Genomic DNA, 25,998 nt, shown 5'->3' on the forward strand with positions numbered 1-25,998 from the left:
CCTCCGCCTCCGCCGCATCTGCTCCCACGATAAGACATTCCACTCCCGCACATCCCAGATGTCCAAGTTCTTTAAGGACCGCAACTTTCCCCCCACAGTGATCGAGAACGCCCTTGACCGCGTCTCCCGTATTTCCCGCAACACATCCCTCACACCCCGCCCCCGCCACAACCACCAAAAGAGGATCCCCCTCGTTCACACACACCACCCTACCAACCTCCGGATACAACGCATCATCCTCCGACACTTCCGCCATTTACAATCCGACCCCACCACCCAAGACATTTTTCCATCCCCTCCCCTGTCTGCTTTCCGGAGAGACCACTCTCTCCGTGACTCCCTTGTTCGCTCCACACTGCCCTCCAACCCCACCACACCCGGCACCTTCCCCTGCAACCGCAGGAAATGCTACACTTGTCCCCACACCTCCTCCCTCACCCCTATCGCAGGCCCCAAGATGACATTCCACATGAAGCAGAGGAGGCTTGGAGACCGCTTTGCAGAACACCTCCGCTCAGTTCGCAACAAACAACTGCACCTCCCAGTCGCAAACCATTTCCACTCCCCCTCCCATTCTCTAGATGACATGTCCATCATGGGCCTCCTGCACTGCCACAATGATGCCACCCAAAGGTTACAGGAACAGCAACTCATATTCCGCCTGGGAACCCTGCAGCCATATGGTATCAATGTGGACTTCACCAGTTTCAAAATCTCCCCTTCCCCTACTGCATCCCTAAACCAGCCTAGTTCGTCCCCTCCCCCCACTGCACCACACAACCAGCCCAGCTCTTCCCCCCCACCCACTGCATCCCAAAACCAGTCCAACCTGTCTCTGCCTCCCTAACCGGTTCTTCCTCTCACCCATCCCTTCCTCCCACACCAAGCCGCACCCCCAGCTACCTACTAACCTCATCCCACCTCCCTGACCAGTCCGTCTTCCCTGGACTGACCTATCCCCTCCCTACCTCCCCACCTATACTCTCTCCACCTATCTTCTTTACTCTCCATCTTCGGTCCGCCTCCCCCTCTCTCCCTATTTATTCCAGCTCCCTCTCCCCATCCCCCTCTCTGATAAAGGGTCTAGGCCCGAAACGTCAGCTTTTGTGCTCCTGAGATGCTGCTTGGCCTGCTGTGTTCATCCAGCCTCACATTTTATTATCTTGGAATTCTCCAGCATCTGCAGTTCCCATTATCTCTGATACTTCTTTTCGCAGTGGCACGCTTTCAACCAACCGGGAACTCAAGCATGCGCACTGCGGGTATGAAGCGCTGAGCCATACGGCGCTTGCGCGGCCACCATCTTGCCAGAATCTGCTGAATTGGGAAATGTTTAGTTTCCGAAGTAATTTGTTATCAGTTGTACTAATTTGTTAAAAGGATAAGAATTATTCCCACAGTTTATTTGTATTTCAACCCGGGGAGGAGGGAAAGATTTCCAGATTTGAGAGAACTGCAATTGTCTGTTCAGAATTCCTGGGTTGACAGGAATGGCTTTTTGGAAACTCTCTCCATCGAGCATTGGGGATGGATTTACATGTGTGAATAAACATAAACTGTACACAACTTCCATATGTGGATCAGGCTTTGACTAAACATCCAACCTGGAGAGGCATGAGGACACGAGCACCCTGGAGAAACCGTGGAAATGTGACGATTGTGGGAAAGGATTTAACATTTCATCCCGGCTGGAAATCCTTCGACGCACTCACTCTGGGGAGAGGCCGTTCACCTGCACCGTGTGTGGGAAGGCATTTGCTCGATCATCCAATCTTTGTTCACACCAGCGAGTTCACATTGAGGATAAGCCATTCAGCTGCACAACCTGTGGACAGAGCTTCAGATCTTCAGACATGCTCACTGATCACGAGCGAATTCACACAGGGCAGAAACCTTTCAGTTGTTTCGTGTGGCAAGAGATTCTCTCAGTTGCTCACCCTCCAGTCACACCACCATTTTCACACAAAGGAGAATCCATTTCGCTGCACTTCCTGCGGAAAGACATTCATGCATTCAATTGAGCTCAAACAACACCAACACACCCACACTGGTGAGAAGCCGTTCATCTGCTCTGTGTGTGGGAGGAAATTCTCTTGGTCATCCCAACTGCTAACACATCAGCAAGTTCACACTGTGGCGAGGCCATTCCCCTGCTGTGTGTGTGGGATGGAATTCACTCAGTCATCCCATCTGCAGAGACACCAGCGAATTCATAAGTGACCACATTGTTTGGATTCTGTTGTTACTGCTGCTGTTAACCACATCCATGATGAATAAACGTGATATATGTGTTTGATATCCTGGACATGATGCTGATTTTGAGGGGTGCCCTTTTTAAAGTGTTTTCTGAATATTTTCCCTTAATTCAAGAACGCTCATCAAAAAATTATTTACAATAAAATCACATGGTTTTACTTCAATTCTAAATTCCTTTTTGGTGCAGAACATTTAATTTGTGCCTGATGTTTCCTCTAATTAACACATCTGATGAGAAAGTGCTGATTAATATGTGTTAACAACTTTTAGGGACTTGCACATTCCATCTAGCAGCATCTCCAAGGTGAAACTAAATTGTCGAGGAACATCAAACAATATAGTGAATTATTTTACAGACACATCAATAAAAGCTTCATCAATTCACACATATTAATAAAGTTTGGAAGTCGTTAATTTCAATCATTTGTAACAGTAGCAGCAACAGTTTTTGAACCACAGCAAAGACTGGTCTGAGACCTGCTTCACAGGGATAACATCCGTCATTGAAACTAAAAGCAAAGCCTACCTGATGCACAACGTAAATCCAAAAGCTAGAACACTGCATTCCCTTGAAAGTAGCCAATTCATTTGTACAAAGGACAGACAGATACTGTGCAAATAAGCACTGGGTCAACCATATCACGAAATCCAAACTGTTGTGGAAATGGTGGAAATCTATGTGCAGTATACGATGGAATCAAGAGGGCACTTGGTCCTACCCTCATCAAAGTTTCCTCTGTGAAATCGGTTGATGGTGACGTTCTCAGTGACAGACCAATGACCCCCTGGGCTGAACACTTATGAGCTACACCCCCATGAGACAGACAACCTCTCAACTCCTTGCGACAATCTCCAGTTTCCTGTATTGGCTGAGTTGGACATTCATTTCTTGAGCTGAAATAGGCTATCAATTGCTGAGAAGGATGAAATCACAACCAAACTGTCCAAGCCCAAAATGTCTCATCTACCGCTGCACCTTCGTGACAACCACCTTCTCTGTTGGAAGCTGAGCAATGAAGAGGACGTAAGGAGGCTACAAAGGGATGTGGATAGGTTGAATGAGTGGGTTAAGGTCTGGCAAATAGAGTATAATGTTGGAAAATGTGAAGTCTCTTTTGGCAGGAAAAATAGAAAAGCATAATTATCTATGTGTGGAGAGATTGCTGAATGCTGAAGTGAAGTGAGAGTTGAGTGTCTCATTGCTTGAAGAATAATTTTATTTAAGTTAGAATATAGAACAAGACAGCGCAGAACAGGCCTTTCGGCCCTTGATGTTGCACCAACTTGTGAACTAATCTAAGCCCATTCCCCTACACTATCCCATCATCATCCATAAATTAAATCTGTTTGGATGTGTTGTAACACACCTCACTGCCCATCACAGCCAGCATCAGGACATGAATCTGGACCTTCTGTTACAGTGGTAGGAACACAACCAGAGCATTACAGGACCCTTTTAAATTAGCTGCGATTGAACTGTTGGACCTGTTATATGACACCGCTGGGGCAGGTTCTACTTGAACCAAACCTTCTGATTAGAATACAGGGCGATAAAGTAATTAGGAAAGTTAATATAAGATTATCACTTCTTCTGAGGACAGTTGATTACAAAAGTAGGGAGGTTATCTTTCAGTTGTAGTGATTTTGTTTTAATTTGATTTATTATTGTCACATAGAGTCAGACACCACAGAAACAGAACTGTTGGTCTAACTATCCCATGTCGAACATGATCCCAAACTAAACTAGTCCCACTTACCTGTTCCTGGCAAATATCCCTCCAAGCCTTTCCTATTCATGTATCTGTCCAAACGGTTTCTAAATGTAGTAATTGTACCTGCATCACCAAGAAGTTCATTCCATTAGATACAATGAAAATTTTGTTTTGCATGCGGTACAGGCAGATCATCATACAAAGTGCACAAGGGTAATAGAACAGAATGAGGAATACATTGCAGAGAAGGTACACAAAAGAGCAGAGTCAACATAAAACGTGAAATTTGAGAGGTCCATTGGATGTTGAATAAGAGCATGGAAGAATCTGTTCTTGAATCTGTCGGGACATGTGTTTAAGCTTTTATATCTTTTGCGCAATGGAAGAGGTTCGAAGAGATTAAAACCAGAGTGCGGGGGTTCTTTGTTTATGTTGACTGCCTTTCCAAGTGTAAATGGAGTCAATGAATAGAACTTGCATGATGGACTGGGCTGTGTTCACAACTCTCTGTCGTTTCTTACAGTCCTGGGCACAGCAATTGCCATACTAACCCGTGATGCATTTAGATTGAATACGTTCTATGGTGCATCTATAAAAATTGGTAAGAGGGCATTGGTGAGACCACTTCTGGAGGACTGTGTATAGTACTGATCTCCTTATTTTAGGAAGGATGTAAATGCATTTGAAGAAATTCATAAAAGGCTTCCCAGACTAATACCTAGGCTGGATGGTTGACTTATGAGGAACTACTGTGTGACTGGCTTTTATCTGCTGGAGTTTAGAAGAGTAAAAAATGACTTGATCAACACATATAAGATCCTGGGGTTCTTGACATGGTGAATGTATAAAGGAGAGTTCCTGCTAATGACAAGAACATAGAATAAGGGGTCACTGCTTCAAAGTAAGGGATCTCCACTTAAGACCGATTAGAAGATCTCAATTTGCAGAAGAACGTGAATCTTTACAGCTCCCTTCATTAAAAGGCAGTGGAAGTAGAGTCATTGACTACATTTAAGGCAGAGGTAGATAGATTCTTCGTATGCAAGGTGGGGTGGGGTGCAGGCAAATGTTCAAGGCAAGGTGGAAATGTAGAGGTAATGTAACAATCATATCAGCCAGCATTGTATCAACTGGCAGACCACGCTTGAGAAAACAGGTGGTCTGATCATGCTTCTGACTCATATGTTTATAGATGCTATCAGCTCCACAGGTCTGGTGTGCTTCGAAGACCAACACAACAGAGTAAAAGAATGGGAACAGAGGAGGTCGCAACAACATTAAAAGGTGTTGGTCTGCTGAGCATCACGGGAAAGACATTTGCTGGCATCATGCTTAAAACTTTTCATCAACTTCCGGACCAAGCATATCAGTAAGAACAGTGCACTTTATGTGCTGGTAGGTGGACAGTGGACAGGATGGACTCCATACGCTAGCACATGAGAAGCTGACAATCATTATTTAATCTAAAATGCTATCTGCTTCTGTGCTGAGGAAAATGAAACTTTATAACAACTGAATGAAAATAGAAATTTCCGTGTGACTCATAATTTACTTGTACAATTCTAATGTATGATTCCCTGGAGAATTTTTCAGATTCAAAGTTACATTTTCTGAGTTCGCAAGCTATGGGACATTTCAATATCTTTAATTCTTTTTGCTCCAGGAAAGATTCAGTTTATCAGTGAAAGTGACTTCATTTAATTGCAGCCATTTGGAAAGGTTCCGGACAAAAGAAACAAACCCATAACATTTGGGGAAGCTAAGAAAAGCAGCAAATGAATTGGAAACACAAAATTTAAATGGGGCTTGGTGTGTCTTTGATCTGAAGAAATAGTTCATGGAATTCTGCACATTTGAGACTGTTTGCTTGGCCCCTTTTCAAATAAGCAGTGGAGTTCAACCTTTCCCTGACAGCACAGTGATGAGTTGAACACGATAATCCACCTTTTAAGATTTACCTTCATCCCATTTGATATCTTTCAAGACAAACTGCTTGAGAATGGGAGAGCTCTGACTGCCAGTACATCTGTCTCTAAACTACAGACACTATATTCCTAGAATATTGAAGTTGACTAAACCTCCTCCAACACTCCTGAACAAGATAGAATGAGAATTACTGGAATCCTTCACTTAGAATAAATATAGAGGAATTTGGAATTTCTTGTGGTGCAGTGGTGGTGTCTGTATGTCTGATCTGTAAGGCTTAGGCTCAAATCACACCTACTTCAGAGGCATCTGTACCTTCAGGTGAAAGTCAAGAAGGTAGATGAATCTCATAAATTAATATCCTTCTCTTGGAGATGTTTACTTCTTTCAGAACATTGTAAGGAACTAAATTTGATTGCCTGGTCACTATCTGAAGCCTTGGAACCATGCTGGGGAAATCAAGCAAAGATTTTCAAACTGACACCTCCTTGGTCTTCTGTTGAGGTTACCATAAAGTCACAAATAGTTTGTATCAGATGGTACTTGTAGCATGATATTGGAATAGTGGTGTGTGTGCAGATATGATTAATACCACCCGAAAACTTGTGGAAATGCTTGGTGAAGCTGCACTGAATAATATGTCCCAGACACAGACAGCAACATGGCAACATGAAATGATCTCTGTAACCAGTAGAATGAGACAACGTTGGAGTGTGTATCACTGCCTTAATGATTTACATAGAGGAGCTGACTTTAAGACAATGGAGATAGGATTTATATCTATTAGTATCTATCAGATAGTGACATTGATATAGAGAGATTGAGAATCTACACTGAGGAATACAAGGTGGGTGCAGACAAATACAAAGAGCTGGAGAATCTCTAAATTACTGCAGGAACTTTTGTTTGAACCATCGGGATCGATGATGTATTTCTAATTTAGAATTGAGAGTGTGAATCTTCAAATGGAGAGGGTGACTCTTAAGTTGACAGTGTTTCACATGTTAATGAAAACATTTTGACATTTACTCTTGGAGGCAGATAAGGGATTTGTATTGCCAATTCTGATCCTTTTAGTAGCTTCAGTATTTTATCTACTGTATGTAATCATGAAATTAAGAAAATAAGATTGGAAAATAAGAAATCAGTTGTCAGTATGGATGTTTCTTTTCGAAAGTTCGTAAATCATTGTTGAATCATATTTGTTATAATTCTGTTACGTGTTATACTGAAGGTTGAATGTGAGAGTTTTGATTTCAGTTAAAGGTGAAATAGAGATGGATTACTTTCTGTTTGGTTTATTCTACATGTGTGTTTATAAATAATGCTTGCATCTTTAACCTATTTTAGAAGCATTTAGATGCATGAAAGCCCAGATATTACTATGGAAATGGTTGCTGATGGTGGTGCTGTGGTGTATACAAAAAAAGTAGTATGTTTTACTTCTTAAAAAAAAAGTGAGAAGTCACTTGTTCTGAAAGTTGTAGGCATCAGTCTGCCATGTTTAGCCAAATAAATTGGTTCTGTAGGTTTCAAGAGAGGAGTTCTTGAGGATTGGATAAGATGAAATACCTTTCTAGAGACAGAGAGAGATCCAGCTACAAAATTGACACCAACAGAGGTACCTACATGTCTGTGATAATGGGAACTGCAGATGCTGGAGAATCCAAGATAATAAAGTGTGAAGCTTGATGAACACAGCAGGCCCAGCAGCATCTCAGGAGCACAAAAGCTGACGTTTCGGGCCTAGTCCCTTCATCAGAGAGTATACGTGTCTGTTGGGTTATGGAGTGTAACTGTCAGTGAACCTTATTTTTGGACTAGGCAGCCATATTGGTGGGAATGTACAGTACCAAAGACCTGAACTGTGACTTTTGCAGCCAGACCCAGAGAAACAAAGAGGTACAACCTTTATGAGTATAAACACGTTTAAAAGCCTATCACATTAAATGATGAAGTGGGGTTACGCATGTCGGGTTAAATTTAAGATGAAAACTTGTATTATGTAGAACAGTGCTTCCCAAACATTTTCTCACTGTAACCCCATTATGAGACTTGAAGACTGCCGCAGCCGATTGTGAGAACTGAGGGGTTGAGAAGGAGACCTGGGAGAACTGGAGACCTTTGAGAGTGAGGGCAAAGGGAGTGAAGTTCCACAGTGACTATTGCTGCCTGGGAGCTTGCGACCCTGCTTGGAAATTCCCTATCCCACTTTGGGAAACCTGATCTGGAGTCATTATCTTACCTGTGCATTGTGCCAGTTTAATCATTGTGTTTGGTTGCTATGTTCAAGTTTACGTAGTAAATATGTCTTTGATGTTTCAGTTTAAACATGAAATCCTGCCACTTATTTTCTTACCTTTTATATTTGCAGGCATTATATTCTTTAAATGGTTCTGGGCTGGCGGGCGAGATCCTAACAAAATTCTACTTGTTGCTACACTCATAACATCTCGTAAAATCTTGGGACATTTATTGGATACATTACGACTCACTTGGGAAAATGCAATGATCCCTGAGCTAATCTGAAGTTAGTCACAAAAGTTAAGGATTAAACCAAAGTATGCAAACTCCCCAATATATGTGTCCTGTGGAATCAGGTTAACAGAAAACATTGAGATAGCAAAAACTGCAAATGCTGGCATCAGAGATAACAAAGTATGGAGCTGGAGGAACACAGCAGGCCAGGCAGCATCAGAGAAGCAGGAAAGCTGACATTTTGGATCAGGACCCCTCTTCAGAAAATGTGCTGTGTTCCTCCAGCTCCACACCTTGTGAAGAGAAAACATTGGTCAGGTTTCTGAAATTTTCAAGAACAACTGTTTATTATAAATAAGTACATTCTATCTATAAGTAAACAGCTGTGAACTGTCAATGTGTACACCTCTCTAATACAGTCACATTTTTCCTTTAATGTGCACCCACAACAGTACACAATACTCCAGCAGAAGTCTAGCAAGTGTTTTTCAGAAGTTCAACATTACTTTGCTGGAAATCTGAAATAAAGACAGAGAATGCTGAAGAAACTCAGCAGATCTGGCAGCGTCTGTAAATAGAGAAACAGAGTTAAAATTTCTGCATCACCTACTCGCAGTTGTATTCTATACTCCTCTTAATAATCCGAGAACAGTGTATACTTTATCAACTGCTGTCTCCACCTGTCCTTCAAATGAGCTGTGCACATATATACCCATGTCCCTGTGCTCTGCATCGCCTTTAGAATTATAGCCCTATTTTAAATTGTTTTAAATTGTTTCCACCAAAGTTCATCATCTCAAATTTCTGCATTGAATCTCATCTACCACCTATCTGCCCACTCCAACCTGTCGATATAGTTTTGGCATTCCACGTTGCCGCCCTCAGTTTACAGTTCTTCCAAGTTTTGTATCATCTGATAACTTTGAAATTGTCCCCTACACACCAATGTACAGATCATTAAAATGCATCAGGTAAAGAATGAGTCCCAATGACTCTTGAAGAATTCCACTGTAAACCTTCTTGCAGCCTGAAAAGTATCTATTGACCATTTTTGTTTCCTATCACTCAGTTGAATTTCTATCCACTTTACAACTGTCCCAACTTGCCTCACAAATCTGTTGTGTGGTACCATATCAAACACTTTCTGGAAATCCATGTATACCACATCGACATCTTTGAACTTTTCTGTTACCTCTTTAAAAACTTCTAGTAAGTTAATTAAACATGACTTCTACTCTAGAAATCCATGCTGACTCTTTGAATGAATCCACCTTTTCCTACATTACCGCTGATTCTACAATGAATTATTTCTAGAAGGATCCCATCAACAAACTGAATCTGACTGATCTGTTGGGATCATCCTTCTAACTTTTGCAATTCTCCACTCTTGTGGCACTTTCACCAAATATAGAACTTAGAACTGTTTAGCACAGGAACAGGCCCTTCAGCCCACGTGTTATGCCAAACACAACACCAAATTAAACTAATTCCTTCTGCCTGCCCACGGTCCATATCCCTCTATCCTTGCATATTCGTGTGCTTACCTAAAAGTCCCTTAAACGCCCCCATTGTATCTGCCTCCACCAGGACCCTGGCAGCACGTTCCAGACTCCTACCACTCTCTGTGTTAAAAACTTACCCTTCACATCTCAGTGTAGAAGCAGGCCATTCAGTGTATCGAGTCTACGCTGACCCTCCAAGGAGCATCCCAACCAGACCCACCTCCTATCCTAGCCACTATGGGCAATTTAACATAACCAATCCACCTAAACTGCACATCTTTGTACTGTGGGAGGAAATCGGACCACCCAGAGGAAATCCACGCATACAGAGGAGAATGTGCAAACCCCACACAGCATTCGTACAAGGCTGTAATTGAACCCATGTTCCTGGCTGTGTTGCTGCAATGTTAGCCACTGAAGGCCACCGTGCAGCCCCGATAAACCCTCCAATATGTCATCAGTGCAGATGTGACATTCACCTTGATTAATAATGCAATTGCTCCACCTCTTTTACCTTCATCGTTACTTTGTCTAAAACAATGAAACCCTGAAACAGTCAGCAGCCAGTCCTGTACCCCTCGCAACTAAGTATCTGTAATGACAGAGAAGGTTCAAAGATCATTGTCAGCACCCACACAATTTCTACTCTCCCTTCTGGAAGTATTTCATCTGGTCCCAGTGTCTTCGCAGGTTAAAAGCACATCCCTCACCTCTCTGTCTCCATCTCAGGCAACCACCTAGAAACCGATGTCCATTTCAAGCCCACCGACTCCCACAGCTACCTAGAAAACACCTCCTCCCACCCACCTTCCTGCAAAAATGCCATCCCCTATTCCCAATTCCTTTGCCTCCACCGCATCTGCTCCCAGGATGAGGCATTCCACTCCTGTACATCCCACATGTTCTCATTCTTCAAGGACTGCAACCCCCCCCCGCCCCCGCCCCCGCCAGTGGTCGAGAACACCCTCGACCGTGTCTCCCGCAATTCATCCCTCACACCCCGCCCCCGCAATAACCACCAAAAGAGAATCCCCCAGTCCTCACATACCACCCCACCAACTTTTGGATACAACGCATCATCCTCCGACACTTCCACCATCTACAATCTGACCCCACTACCCAAGACATTTTTCCATCCCCACCCTTGTCTGCCTTCCGGAAAGGCGACTCTCTCCGGGACTCCGTTGTCCGCTCCACACTCCCCTCCAACCCCACCACACCTGGCATTTTCTCCTGCAACCGCAGCAAGTGCTACACTTGCCCCCACACCTCCTCCCTCACCCCCATCCCAGGCCCCAAGATGACTTTCCACATCAAGCAGATGTTCACCTTCACATCTGACAATGTGGTATACTGCATCCGCTGTACCCATTGTGGCCTGCTCTACATTGGAGAAACCAAGCCAAGGCTTGGGGACCACTTTGCAGAACACCTATGCTTGGTTTGCAATAAACAACTGCACCTCGCAGTCGCAAACCATTTTTAACTCCCCCTCCCATTCTTTCGGCGACATGTCCATCATGGGCCTCCTGCAGTGCCACAACAATGCCACCCGAAGGTTGCAGGAACAGCAACTCATATTCCGCTTGGGAACCCTGCAGCCCAATGGTATCAATGTGGATTTCACCAGCTTCAAAACCTCCCCCTCCCCCACTGCATCCCAAAACCAGCCCAGTTCGTCCCCTCCCCCCACGGCATCACACAACCAGCCCAGCTCGTCCCCACCTCCCTAACCTGTTCTTCCTCTCACCTCAAGCCGCACCTCCATTTCCTACCTACTAACCTCATCCCACCTCCTTGACCTGTCCATCCTCCCGGACTGACCTATCCCCTCCCTATCTGCCCACCTATTCTCTCCTCTCCACCTATCTTCTCCTCTATCCATCTTCGGTCCGCCTCCCTCTCTCCATCCCCCTCTCTGATGAAGGCTCTAGGCCCGAAATATCAAGTTTTGCGCTCCTAAAATGCTGCTTCGCCTGCTGTACTCATCCAGCTCCACACTTTGTTATCTCTAAAGGTCTATCCAAGATTTCTTCCTTATTAATCTTGAACACTAATATTTCTTCAACGCACGGGCACCAGCAGCATCCTCTCTACTAAGGACAAATGCAATTTGTATATTTACCCCTGAACGGAATGAGTCTTGAAATACTATTTTGGACCAGAAGCTCCCGCTCAAACCCTGCTCTCTTTTCCTATAGGCCTAGAATGGCGATCATTACCTGGGGGACCAGGGGAGGAAGAGCATGCGTACAGCGCCACGGCAGCAGAACACCAGGGCGCAGAAGCAAAGGCAGTCGCCGTCAGGAGCAGGCGCAGTGTGAACGTCGGTCTCGAGAAGTGGATCCTTTCTTTGCGTCTGTCGAAGAAAGGCTGCGGAAAAATCCCTGTCCAGCGGTAGGTGGCTGAGTAATCTATCCTAGGTAGGGCTGAAAACTAAAACGACGAGATTCTGGTCGCGTGTTTGGTGGAAACCTCCAGTGTATTGGCGGTCTCTTCACCGACAGGCCCTGGTTTAACCACCACCTTCTCGTCTGGGGTAGCGCGCTTGCGTGGCCGCCATCTTAACGTGCACATGGCACATGTACAGTATCCTGGAACTCCGAACAGAAAATGAGTGAATTAGTTGTACTGTCCCATGTACTCATAAGAGTACAGTGAAAAGTTTACAAGTTGCCTGTTGGTGCCATCTTGGGTACTTAGATAAGTAGGTTCAGATACTTGAGTGCAAATTCTTCGGGGAAAAAAAAATAAAACGTACAGCAATAAGATCTTAAAGTACAAAATCATAGCAATAAATTGTTGAGAATTGTAGCAGCAGGTGGTACAGATACTGAAGATGAAGGAGAAGGAGGAAACTGTAGCTGAAGATGGAAAAAAACGGGATGGAAAATAGTGAGTTAAGCGAGGGGGAAAAAAATCTGCTAATGGAAACCATAGTGGGTGAAAATGGGTTGGATCTGCTGAAAGCAGCCCATGTCCTGACAAGGCCTGGTGTGTGGTTGAGGGAAGTGTCATGAAAGAAGGAGCTCGGTCTCTTAAAAACTGTATTATGTCCTGAAGGCTGCAAGGCCCCCAAAAGGAAAATGGAATGCAGGTCCCTTTCACAGATGCATCTTTTTTCCTGCTTGGGGAACCTGCAGCCTTCAGGATTTAATATTGAGTTTAATAATTTTAGTAACTGAGCATCAACTTCCATGTGACTTAGCCTTCCCCATTCCCCAAGCCCTGTCATGATTTTGCTGCTTTCAGCATAGCCTATGCATTTTTACCCACCACTGGACCCCATTTGCAGCTTTTCCGTTGCCCCAGCTCATCATGATCAATCACTTTGTCTGCCCAACTGTTGTTCTGTCTCTCTAGGCTCTATACACACTATTGTGTACCATAAGGTAAAAGAGCTGAAATAGGCCATTCAGCCTGTCAGGTCTGCTCTGCCATTTCATCACGGCTGAAATGTTTTTCAACCCTATTTTCTCCATAAGCCTTGACCCCCACACCAATCAACATCCTATCTGTCTTAAGTACACTCAGTGGCTTGGCTTGCACAGCCTTCTGTGGAAACGATTTCCACAGATTAGCTGTACTCTAGCTGAAGAAATTCTTCCTAACCTTCATTCTAAAGAACTGTCTTGTCACTCAGAGGCTGTGCTCTCAGGTTTTAACCTTTCCTCCAGTGGAAATACTTTGTCCACATCCAATCTATTCAGACCCCTCAGTATTCAGTAAGTTTTTCAATCAGATTCCACCCTAATCCATCTGATCTCCATTGAATACAGACCCAGAGTTCTCAATGACTCCTCATACGAGAAGTCCTCATCCTTCGGATCATTCTTGTAACCCTCCTCTCGACCCCTTCCAACATCAGCACATTCTTCATTAGATATGGGGACTAAACTGCTCACAATATAACAAATGCAGTGTTACACAGTCTCATGTTATGGACCAGACTAAATCCTCTTGAAATATATCGAGGAGATAGTCTAGACCATAACGTTTTCTGATCTAAGATGTGTGAAACCCAAGAGTTCAGAAAAGATTTACAATGCTGATGTTGCCAGGGTTGGATGGTTTGAGCTGTAGGGAGAAGATGAATAGGCTGGGGTTATTTTCTCTGGAGCATCGGATGCTGAGGGATTACCTCATAGAAGCTCATAAAGTCATGAGAGGCATGGGTAGGATGAATAGTCAAGGTCTTTTCCACAGTGTAAGGGAGTCCAAAACTAGAGGACATAAGTTTAAAGGGAATGGGTAAAGATATAAGAGACCTAAGGGGCAATGTTTTCATGCAGATGCTGATACATTATGGAATGAGCTGCCAGAGGAAGTGGTAGGGGTGGGTACAAATACAATATTGAAAAAGCGCCTGCATGGATGAATGAATAGGAAGAGTTTAAAGGGAAATGGGCCTAAATGCTGACAAGTGGGACTAGTTTAATTTATGATATTTGGTTGGCAGGGATAAGTTGGGAATATCTCCAGGTTCACTGACAAGACCACGTTGGAGTGGGAGAAGGGAGAGAGGGCAAATGAGAGAGCAAAGAATCAGTGATGGAGAAGGAGGTGTAGAATAGGAGAGAAGGCCAGTTTCCATTCTCTACATCTCTGTGACACTAAGTGTAGTGTGCCATGTTCCTGATGTAATTCGTTTGGTCATATACAAACTTCATTCTTACTCTTATAGTTTAAAAATACAAATTGGTCTAACTTTAACTGTATTGGGAAAACTTAACGGAATAATAGATTATTTAACTACTAAACAGCAACTGTTCCAATACAAGATCACAAAGTGTGAAGCTGGATGAACACAGCAGGCCAAGCAGCATCTCAGGAGCACAAAAGCTGACGTTTCGGGCCTAGACACTTCATCAGAGAGGGGGATGGAGAGAGGATTCTGGAATAAATAGGGAGAGAGGGGGAGGTGGACTGAAGATGGAGAGAAAAGAAAATAGGTGGAGAGGAGAGTATAGGTGGGGAGGTGGGAAGGGCATAGGTCTGTCCAGGGAATACGGACAGGTCAAGGAGGCGGGATGAGGTTAGGTGGGAAACGGAGGTGCGGCTTGAGGTGGGAGGAAGGGTTGGGTGAGAGGAAGAACAGGTTAGGCAGGAGGAGACAGGCTGGGCTGGTTTTGGGATGCAGTGGGGGGGGAGGGGACGAGCTGGGCTGGTTTTGGGATGCAGTGGGGGAGGGGGAGATTTTGAAGCTTGTGAAGTCCACATTGATACCATCGGGCTACAGGGTTCCCAAGCGGAATATGAGTTGCTGTTCCTGCAACCTTCGGGTGGCATCATTGTAGCACTGCAGGAGGCCCATGACGGACATGTCATCTGAGGAATGGGAGGGGGAGGTGCAGTTGTTTATTGTGAACCGAGCGGAGGTGTTCTGCAAAGCGGTCCCCAAGCCTCGGCTTGGTTTCCCCACTGTAGAGGAAGCCACACCGGGTACAATGGATACATGGTACCACATTGGCAGACGTGCAGGTGAACATCTCCTTACTATGGAAAGTCATCTTGGGGCCTTGGATGGGGGTGAGGGAGGAGGTGTGGGGGCAAGTGTAGCACTTCCTGCGGTTGCAGGGGAAGGTGCCGGGCGTGGTGGGGTTGGAGGGGAGTGTGGAGCGAACAAGGGAGTCACGGAGAGAGTGGTCTCTCCGGAAGGCAGACAAGGGTGGGGATGGAAAAATGTCTTAGGTGGTGGGGTCGGTTTGTAGATGGCGGAAGTGTTGGAGGATGATACATTGTATTGGGAGGTTGTTGGGGTGGTGTGTGAGAACGAGGGGGATCCCAGTGAGTTGGCACAAACCCTCTGAAGAGATTCCCACCCAAGCCCAGCCCCACCAAGCCCTCACATTCTATCCCCATAACCTTATGTTAATCATAGCTAATCCCCCTAGACACTAAGGCAGTTTAGCATGGCCAATCCACCAACTCTGCAAATCTTTGGACTGCGGGAGGAAACCCACACAGACCCGGGGAGAACATGCAAACTCTGCACAGACAGTTGCTCATGTTGTATTTAACTCGGCTTCCTAGCACTGAGGCAGCATGCTGCCCAAAAGCAGAGTATGTCTGTCCTCTTGTATTATAGCTTGATTGAAATGGAATGCTGACCTTTGCCTTCCTAACTACTAGCTGAACCTGAGTGTTAACCTTAAGAGAACCCTGAACTAAGACTCTCAATTCCTTTTGTACTTCAGATATCTGATGCCATTCCCCATTAATCTCCCCTCTCCCCACTGCATCCCAAAACCAGCCCAGCTCGTCCCCGCCTCCCTAACCTGTTCTCCCTCTCACCTATCCCCTCCTCCCACCTCAAGCTACATGTTCATTTCCTAACTACTAACCTCATCCCACCCCCTTGACCTGTCTGTCCTCCCCAGACTGACCTGCCCCTTCCCTACCTCCCCGTCTACACTGACCTCTACAGGCTCCATCCTTGCCTCTTTAACTTGTCTGTCTCCTCTCCACCTATCTTCTCTTCTATCCATCTTCAATCTGCCTCCCCCTCTCTCCCTATTTATTTCAGAACCCTCTCCCCCGCTTCTGATAAAAGGTCTAGGCCTGAAACATCAGCTTTGTGCTCCTAAGATGCTGCTTGGCCTGCTGTGTTCATCCAGCTCCACACTTTGTTATTTAGGATTCTCCAGCATCTGCAGTTCGCATTATCACTTATAATAAGCTCCTTTCTTTCTACCAAAGTGCATAACCTCACACTTTCCCATATTATTATATTCAATCTGCTGTTTCCACCCACTCTCCTAGCCTGTTCAAGTCTTTCTGCACCTCCCACCTCCTCAAAACTACCTGCCCTCCTCATATCTTTGTTGTTAAATTTGCATATGACACAATACCCTCAGTTCCTTCATCTAGCTTGTTAATTTATCATATGAATAGTTGTAGTCTGAATACTGACCCCTGCGGGACTCCAGTAATCACAGACTGCCATCCTGAAAAAGACTCCCTTAACCCCACTCTCTGCCTCTTGCCAGTTGGCCAATTTTCTATCCATGCCTGTACTCTGCACTGAAAATCATGGACTCTTACCTTTTTTAGCAGCCTCCTATGCAGCACGGTCAAAGGCATTCCTTCAGAATTCTAGAATGCAGTCCATCTGGTCTGGGTGAGTTATCCAACTTTAGACATTTCAGCTTCCCCATCACCTTCTCCTTGGTGATGGCCACTACACTTGACTCCTTTCCCGTACGCTGTTGAAGTTCTGTTATGTATGTTGCTCATGTCTTCCATTGTGAAGACTGATGCAAAGCACCTATTCAGTTCATCAGCCATTTCTTTGTTCCCCAATAATATTCCTCATGCCTCTTTTTCTTGTGGTTCAATGCCCACTCTTGCCTCTCATCTTTTAAATGTCTTCTTGAAAAAACTTGCAATCTTTTATTATTAACTAGCTTAGTCTCATATTTCAGCTTCATTCATCTGATTGCTTTGGGTTATCCTCTGCCGATTTTTAAAGGCCTCCCGATATGATGGCTTCTCATTAATCTTCTCTGCATTGTATGTTTTTACTTTTTTGCGCTTTCCTTCTCAGCTCTGGTAGCCTCATTTTCCCTTTGGTGTGTTACTTCTCCTTTTGGGATGAATTTCTGCCGTGCCTCCCAAACTATGCACCCCCCCCCCCAGAAACCACTGTCATTGCTGCTGCAGTGTCTCCCCTGCTAACCATCTCTTCCAGTAAACTCTGGCCTGTTCCTCCCCTTTTCCTTGTAGTTACCTTTATTCAGTTGTATTCCCATTGCATCTAATTTAATCATCTTCCTGTCAAATCGCAGAGTGAATTCAATCATATTATGGCCTCTGCCCTATAAGGGATACTTCTGATCTCACAAGGAATCAAGGGCTAAGGGGAGAGTGCAGGGAAGTGGAATTGAAATGCTCACCAGCCATTATTTAAATGGCGGAGTGGACTTGATGGGCCGAATGGCCTTACTTTCACTCCTATGTCTTATGGTCTTAAGTTTCCTAATCAAGTCTGCCTCATTACACATCACCTAATCCACTATTACCCGTTCCTTAGTGGGGTCAGGCACAAGCTTGTCAAAATAAATCTCTTAAGACATTCCATCAGTTCCTTATCTTTGGATTGCTACCAACCTCACTATTCCAGGCCACTTGCGTACCGAAGGCCCCCATGATTATTGTAATAGTGCTTTTCAGTCTCCTGATTTATTTTCTTCCCTACATTCTGACTACTGCTAGGAGGCCTATGGACAGCTCCCATCTGGGTCTTTTTTATTTTGCAGTTCCTGAATTCTCTGCCTTCCAACATTATATCACTTCTTGTTATCAATTTAATTTCATTTCTTACAAGACAACCTTTACCCCTCTGCCCATCTGCCTTTTGGTATGATATGTATCCTTGGATGTTAAATTCCCAGCTCTTGACCCCCTTTTGGCCACATCTCTGTGAAACCTACAACATTGTCCCTGCCAATTTCAATCTGCACTACCAGCTCACTTGCCTCGTTTCATATACTGCATGCGTTTAAGTGCAACATCTTCAGAACTGCATTGATTGTACCCTTCTCATGGCTTTCCCCTCATCTGCTGTGCCTGAAGTTAGATCTTGTCTAACCCTTCCCATTTTCTGCCTCCTATTACTTGAATAGCCTCTGCTGAGCCCCCCACCACCCTTTAACTTGTTCCAAACTTCCATGCAACTGAGCCCACAACCCCATTATTTAGTTTAAAACCTTATCCACATTCCTCGCTATGTGATTTGCTAAGACTCTGGTCCCACTCTGATTCAAGTGGATCCCATTTCATTGGAACAGCTTCCTCTTTTCCCCCATACTGGTGTCAGTGTGCTGAGGATTCAAACCTGTTGCCCCCCACACTAATCTTCAAGCCATGTATTTACTTTGATTAATCTTTTTGACCCTGTGCCAGTTTGCTCATGGCTCAGTTAATCCAGACATGATCATTATCTATTTTTGATTTACTTATTTTAGTTTACTTAATTTACTTAATTTAGTTACGAGCTGCTCATGTTCTCTCAGCAGGACCTCTGTCTTCTTTCTACCAATATCGTTGGTACCTGTGTGGCCTGTGACAACTAGATGTTTCCCCCTCACTCCATATTTATGTGCAGCCCAGATGAGATATTGTTAACCATGCATGGTGCCTTGTCAAAGGCCTTGCTAAAGTCCATATAGACAATGTCTACTGCAGTGCATTCATTCACCACTTCCAAAAACTCAATAAAATTCATTAGACACAATTTCCCATGCACAAAGCCATGCTGACAATCACAAATGAGTCCTTGCCTCTCCAAATGCTTGTAGATCCTGTTTCTGAGAATCCCCTCCAACAGCTTAGCCACAACAAACTTTAGGTTACTAGCCTGTAGCTCCCAGGCACTTCCCTGCTGCCTTTCTTGAATAATGGCACAACATTAGTTACCGTTCTATCTTTGGGCACTTCACCCATGGCAGTCAATGATACGAGTATCTCTGCTAGGGACCCTGCAATTTCCTGGCTAGCCTCCCACAAAGTCTCAGGATGCACTTCACCAGGTCCAGGGGATTTATCTACCTTACTGCATTTTAAGACTTCCATACACTCCAAGAAGTTACTGTTTATTTCCCCAAGTTCCCTCGCGTGCATACCATCATTTTCGAGCCACAGTTCATTCTGAAGATCACTGGATGTGAAATGTTGCCTATGCTTGTCAGACCTGCTGTGTTTTTCTGGCAATTTCTGTATTTTTTAAAATTTCTATATTGACTGAGTTAAATGGGTTTATGAAGTTGTTTTCAGGAGCTTAGGAGGAGTGCATTTGCATATTGCAAACTCAAACCCAGAGAAACACTTTCAAAAAGGAATGAACTGTGGATTCTAGAAATCTGAAGCAAAAACAGAAGGTGGTGGGAGTGGAGTCACTGGATCTGAAACATCTACTTTGTTTTCTCTCCACAGATGCTGCCAGAGCTACTGTTTCTCCAGCAGAGAAACATTTGGCACTTCTGAATTTAGGGGCAGCATGGTGGTTCAGTGGTTAACACTGCTGCCTCACAGCACAAGGGACTCAATTCCAGCCTTGGTCGACTGTCTGTGTGGAGTTTACACATTCTTCCGTGTCTACATTGGTTTTCTCCAAGTGTTCTGGTTTCTTTCCACAATCTAAAGATGTGCAGGTTAGGTGGATTGGCCGTGCTAAATTGCCTATTGTGTCCAGGGACGTGTGGATTCGCCATACCCCTACCCTATCCCTCTACTTTGTATGTGTCTAGATGGGATGCTCTTCAGAACGTCAAAGTGGACGTGTTGCATTGAATGGCCTGCTTCCACACTATAGAGATTCTATGAATTCATGCCTCCTGAATTCATGTCTTGATCATTAATGTATGCAACACAGAGAAAGGGACCAAGCTCTGTTACACAGGCTTCCAGTCACAAGACACCCTTTGACCATCACCCCCTGCTTCCTGCCACTTTTGTATCCAGTTTTCAAAATTGTCACGGGTTCTTCAATTCTTAATCAGTCTGCCATTGAGATTCTCAAAAGCATTACTGAAATCTGTATGACTATGTCAACTGGCACGACCCTCACCTGCACAATTTGTCACGTCCTTGAAAAACTCAATCAGATTTTTCAGTACGATATTCCCCCTTACATAGCAGGGCTGACTATCTTTGATTAATCCTTATCTGTCTAAATGGAGATTAATTCTGTCTCCCCAGGTTTTTTTGATAGATTTTAGACTTTCTGGCCTGTCATTTCCTTGTTTGTGGATATCACCCTTCTTGAAAAATGGTATCAAATTAGTTGCCTTCTCACCTTCTTGGAAATTAATCTCAGAGTTCTTGAAATCTTCTCCCATGCCTGTCACAGCAGCAGCTTTGGATATCTGTTTTGGGCCTGGGGATTTATCCTCTTCCAAGCCTGCCAAAACTGTTATTACCTCCCTTCAATGCTAACTTTTTCAAGCACATCAGAGTCCCTATCCCTGACCTTTATACTTCTATCTTCCTTCTCTACAATGAAATCAGATGCAGTATCATATAGAAGAATCATGCAGAATACAGTATCATAAAGAACCTCAGCTGTGCTTTTGGATTCTCCTTAATTTTATCTGCTAGTGTATTTTCATGACCCCTCTTTGCTCTCTTATCTTCCTTTTTAAGCAACCCCCTGCACTTTCTGCTGCCCTCCAGGCATCTGCTGTTTTGAGTCTTCATTATTCACCATAACATTCCTCTTTTTTTTTCTGTATTTGATCCTGTCATTCCTTGACACCTGGGGTTTCCTGCACTTTTTGGTTCCCATTCTTCACCTTTCCAGGAACACATTGGCCATGCACTCTCACTAATACCTTTGGAATGTCTCCCATTGCTCTGAGGATTTTCTTGCAAGTAGCTCCTCCCAATCCACTCTGCCTGGTCCCATCTCAGCTTGCTAAAATCGATCTTCCCCCAGTTCAGAACTTTTCTTTCTTGTCCGTCTTTGTCCTTGTCCATGATATTTGTAGTTTTCAGTAAGATTTAAGGATTTTGAGTGGAGAGCATTTATACACAGCAAATTCAAAGCGAGAGAAGTGTTTGTCTCTTCTTGTGCATATGTTCAAAATTTTGGTTTGGATGCAGATGGAACATTTCCGCTTCTTGTTATATCTAATACAGAGGCTATGAATCCGCAAAGAAAGGTTGATGTAGTTCACAGGGAAATAGGCGACGAGTCATTCCTTATTCAGTTGTTAGAATATAGAACTCATGATCTCAAGAAGCTATTCAGTTAAGTGAGAATATGAAGGAAAATCTAATAGAAACATGTATCGAAAGGGCAAGATGACTTAAACACAGTGGATTGAGATAGTGAGAACTGCCAATGCTGGAGAATCTGAGCTAACAAGGTGTAGAGCTGGATGAATACAGCAGGCCAAGCAGCATCAGGGGAGCAGGAAAGCTGACGATTCGGGTCTGGACCCTTCTTCAGTCCTATTTCGGCAGTTCCCACTATATCTGAATCAATTTTAACCCCACTGCAAAGACTCTTCTAAGGATGCTTACATGGAAGTTACCCTCCTCCCTCTAGAAATACCTCAGTGGATCTCTCCCACTGAAACCCTCATGTAATCTCTTCGGCCCTGAAACTGCTTGACCATGTCCTGGGCATTTAGTGCAGACCTGAAACGTCAGCCTTCCTGCTCCTCTGATGCTGCTTGGCCTACTGTGTTCATCCAGCTCTACACCTTGTTATCTTAAACACAATGGACACTTGACTGGAGTGGAAACTCCAACATGGACTGGATAGACCAAATGGTCTGTCTATGTATTGTGTATTTTGTGTAATTTCTTTTTGTCAAATCCTTTTACAGGATATTGGAAGAGAAAATCTGCATCAGGAAAATCAAAACAAACCCCATTCCTAGACATTAGGTCTCACGATCCATTGGGACCTGAGGATTTGCAAATCTGAAGGGACTTGATTGACCATCTCAGCTGGAAACTAGAAGAGGCCATTCCTGCTGTTGGAAGGGATTGACCCAGCTGGGAAACATGCTGACACGCCAGCGGGCTCGCAAAAGTGAAAGACTGTTCATCTGCTCCGTGTGTGGGAAGAGCTTTAGCTGTTCATCCAACCTGCGGGCACACCAAATCGATCACATTGAAAGCCATCTTCAACATTCTGACTCTGGGGACAGCTTTGACTCCTCTGAGGAAATAATCCAAAATCACACTGATGAGAGGCCATTCAGTTGCTCCCACTGTGGAAAGAGGTTTAGTCTGTCCTCCCGCCTCGGGGAGCACCAGCTCCTTCACATTCACGAGAGACCGTTCAGTTGCTCTAATTGTGGGGAAGTTTTCAGTGGGCCAGAGCATCTCGCTGAGCACCAGCAAGTTCACACCAAGGAGAGGCCATTCAGCTGTTCCCACTGTGGAAAGAGATTCGCTCAAGCCTCCCACTGCATTAACCACCAACTGGTTCATTCAGCTAAGAGACCTTTTAAATGTTCTAAATGTGAGAAAACCTTTAAAAGAAAGATTCATCTTTTGAACCATCAGACCACGCACATCAAGGAGAGATTGTTTTTCTGCTCTGTGTGTGAGAAGAGATTCACTCATCCATTCCATCTTCTGACACACAAACGGATTCACACAGGGGAGAGGCCATTCAGCTGCTCTGTGTGTGGGAAGGGATTCACTCGGGCATCTGACCTTTCAACACACAAACGTGTTCACACTGGGGAGAGGCCATTTTCTTGCTCCATATGTGGCAAGGGATTCACTCGTTCGACCTACCTTCTGATGCACAAACATGGTCACACCAAAGAGAGGCCGTTTCTGTGCTCTGTTTGTGGGAAGAAATTCAGTCAATATTCTATCCTGCTAACACACCAGCGGGTTCACACTGGAGAGAGGCCATTCACCTGCTCTGTGTGTGGGAAGAGTTTCCCACGGATGTGTCACCTTTTAATACACAAGCGTGTTCACACCAGGGCAAAGCCATATGTTTGTGGTGTGTGCGGGAAGGGATTTACTTACTTCCACCTCCTGCGGAAACACCGTCTTGTTCACACCAAAAAGAGGGTGTTCACCTGCTCCACATGTGGGAGGACGTTCACTCTATTGGCCAGATTGAAGATACACCAACGCATTCATGCTGGGGAGAAGCCATTCACCTGCCCTGTGTGTGAAAGGAAATTTACTCAGTTATATGATCTGTTGACACACCAGCAGGTTCACAACAGGAAGAAGCTGCTCACCTGCCCTGTATGTGGGAAGAAATTCGCTCAGTTATCTAAGCTCGAATCACATCGGCAAGTTCACACTGGGGAGAAGCCATTCCTCTGCTCTGTGTGTGGGAAGCGTTTCCCTCGTTTGCCTTATCTTAAAATACATGAGCGAGTCCATTCTGGGCAGAGACCATTCACCTGTCCCGTGTGTGGTCAGGGGTTTGTTTATTCGTCCCATCTTGTGAGACACCAGCGTAGCCACACTGGAGAACGGCCATTCAAATGCTCTGTGTGTGGGAAGGGATTTACTGACTCATCCCACCTGCACAGACACCAAAGAGTTCATGCCAGGGAGAGTCAGCTCACTTGCTCCTTGTGCAATCAGAGATTTACCCGGCCATCCAGCCTGCTGAAACACAAGCAAATTCATGTGTTTGAGGCAGAGCTGGATTCTGTTCTTGCTGCTGTGAAACAGATTAAGGACTGAACCCTTTTCCTTTTGAATGGTAGGTTATTTCAGTTCTCATCCATTCAGTTACTCTAGCTCCCAGAATGACTCTCCTAATGTTGGTATTGTGGCGTCTCATTGGAAATTGTCCTGCTATTTCTGGAGTCATCACAGAAGGTCTAAGTTCATCAACAAGTACAATGTTCCCAATTATTGTCTGAAAGACCCAGACTAGCAGAAAGCATAGACCGGCCTTCTGTACTTAACAAGATCACCCATTTATTTCAAAATAGATTCTAACCATAAGTAAACAGCTATAATCTGTGAATATATAATCTACAAGTCAAAACTCTAAAATGTCTTTCTAAAAAGCTCCTACACTTAAAGGCAAAGGAGAAAAAGCACACAGGCAGTTGACCCATTATCTGTGAAGTCTCTTTGTTACTTGCATCAACTGATAAGGGAAAATTATACTTACTTTATTCAAGCTTTTAAGTGTTTTACTGGAAAGAAAGACATACCACTTCTGCCATAGGTCCAAAGTCTTCGGCCAGTATCATTCCCACCCACAAAATGTTCAGCTTCCCAGGTTCGCAACTCCACAAAGCAAGAATCTCTTGTCTCCCTGGAGCCAGCTCATCTGCCAACAATCTTTCTCACTGTTTAAATCTGGTTCCAATTTAATTCCACTCAATGTATTGAACAGAGACGTGCAGGTTGTTGATACTGTTAAGCTGCTAGTTTACTCCCATATTGCTCTATGTTTTGTCTGTAGTAGGCAATGTCTGAACTTTTGTCTCATGGAACCTTCACTGTTCTGAAATGTGAGTGGATGTTAATGAGGCTCGCATCCTATGTCTAGAGTTGTAGAAATGCAAAGTAGTGAAATTATCCCAAATTGTTTCAAATCTTATATCTGACTTGGACTGCTTGAAGTTCTGGTGGTTATATTGTGGAAAAGGTACAGAGAACCACTCAAGTATATAGAGAAGATTGAGAAGGATGACCCTGGAAATGTATGCATACACAGATCAGGAAAGGATTGATTGAAGAGTTGGGTCACTTTTCTCTTAAGAAACGAAAGCTGAAGGGGTGATCTAGAATTAGAATAAAGGTTTTGTCAAAGAGGGTGCAGGGAGAATCCCTCCTGTTTTGAAGGAGAGTATAATGAGAGACCATCGATATAAAATGATCACCAAGAAGTTCCATGGAGAATTAAGAAGAAACATTTTGCTGCAGAGAGTGGAGAATGTGAAGCTGACTACCACAGAGTAGTTAAATAGTTTAGATGTGTTTGAGGAGAAGCTGGATAAGCACAAGAGGAGAAAAGAGAATAGAAGTTACAAATGGTAGATTTAGATGAGGAAAGAAGAGTGGATCTTATGCACTATCGTGAACAGGTTGGACCAGATATATCCTATGTAACTGAGCTCTAAATGCAAACAGTGTTACTTCTATTTGTGTCTGGAAGCTGCATGACAGTAAATGGAAAATGAACACCAAACTCAATCAGGACTCTGTCCTTCCCACCCTACTGTCTGGAGCAGAGTCCTGCTAAAGGGCCACATCAAATCTCTGGAACACTTCCACCAAAGACAGCTGAGGACCATCATGAGAATTTGATGGCAAAATTATAAACAATGAGGTTCTCCATTGTGCTGGATTCACTGCATAGCCAATTACAGCTTTCCCAAGCAGTCATTCAAAAGGTAACAGACTTGGAGTAAAATACATCAGGGAGGTCAGTACAAACAATATAACTGTGCAGAGGTTTCCCTAGTACCACTTTCAACAACATGAACTGTCATCTCTGTGGATGTTCGGGCTGATTTCACAGAGAGCTCTTCAATCGTGAGGGCACCTACAAAAGATGACAAAATCATTTGGATGAATTCCAACAGTAAGGAATCTACTCTCCTGTTCTCCATGTTGGGTAACTATCCTCTATCTATTATTGCAGTGCTGTTAATAAAATCATTAAAGTG

General features: G+C 44.2%; 1 protein-coding gene across 2 annotated transcripts; it reads left to right on the forward strand.

Moving 5' to 3' along the window:
• Window positions 1-1,302: 1,302 nt before the first annotated feature.
• Window positions 1,303-25,998, forward strand: LOC125449363 (zinc finger protein OZF-like). Of its 2 annotated transcripts, none has more exons than XM_048525111.2 (3): window positions 1,303-3,328; window positions 12,076-12,271; window positions 22,207-25,998. In XM_048525111.2, exon 3 carries the CDS (start codon window positions 22,388-22,390, stop codon window positions 24,050-24,052), a length of 1,665 nt encoding a protein of 554 aa, XP_048381068.1. In that variant the 5' UTR covers window positions 1,303-3,328; window positions 12,076-12,271; window positions 22,207-22,387; the 3' UTR covers window positions 24,053-25,998. The 2 variants fall into 2 exon arrangements, with proteins under 2 accessions (XP_048381068.1, XP_059497445.1); XM_059641462.1 differs by lacking the exon at window positions 1,303-3,328 and adding an exon at window positions 11,711-11,891.

This window comes from Stegostoma tigrinum, chromosome 42 (genome assembly GCF_030684315.1).
Source record: "Stegostoma tigrinum isolate sSteTig4 chromosome 42, sSteTig4.hap1, whole genome shotgun sequence".
Taxonomy (NCBI): Eukaryota; Metazoa; Chordata; class Chondrichthyes; order Orectolobiformes; family Stegostomatidae; genus Stegostoma; species Stegostoma tigrinum.

Bases quoted from the DNA above. Each gene is read 5' to 3' on its own strand.
- LOC125449363 (XM_048525111.2), top strand. From the start codon at position 22,388: ATGCTGACACGCCAGCGGGCTCGCAAAAGTGAAAGACTGTTCATCTGC.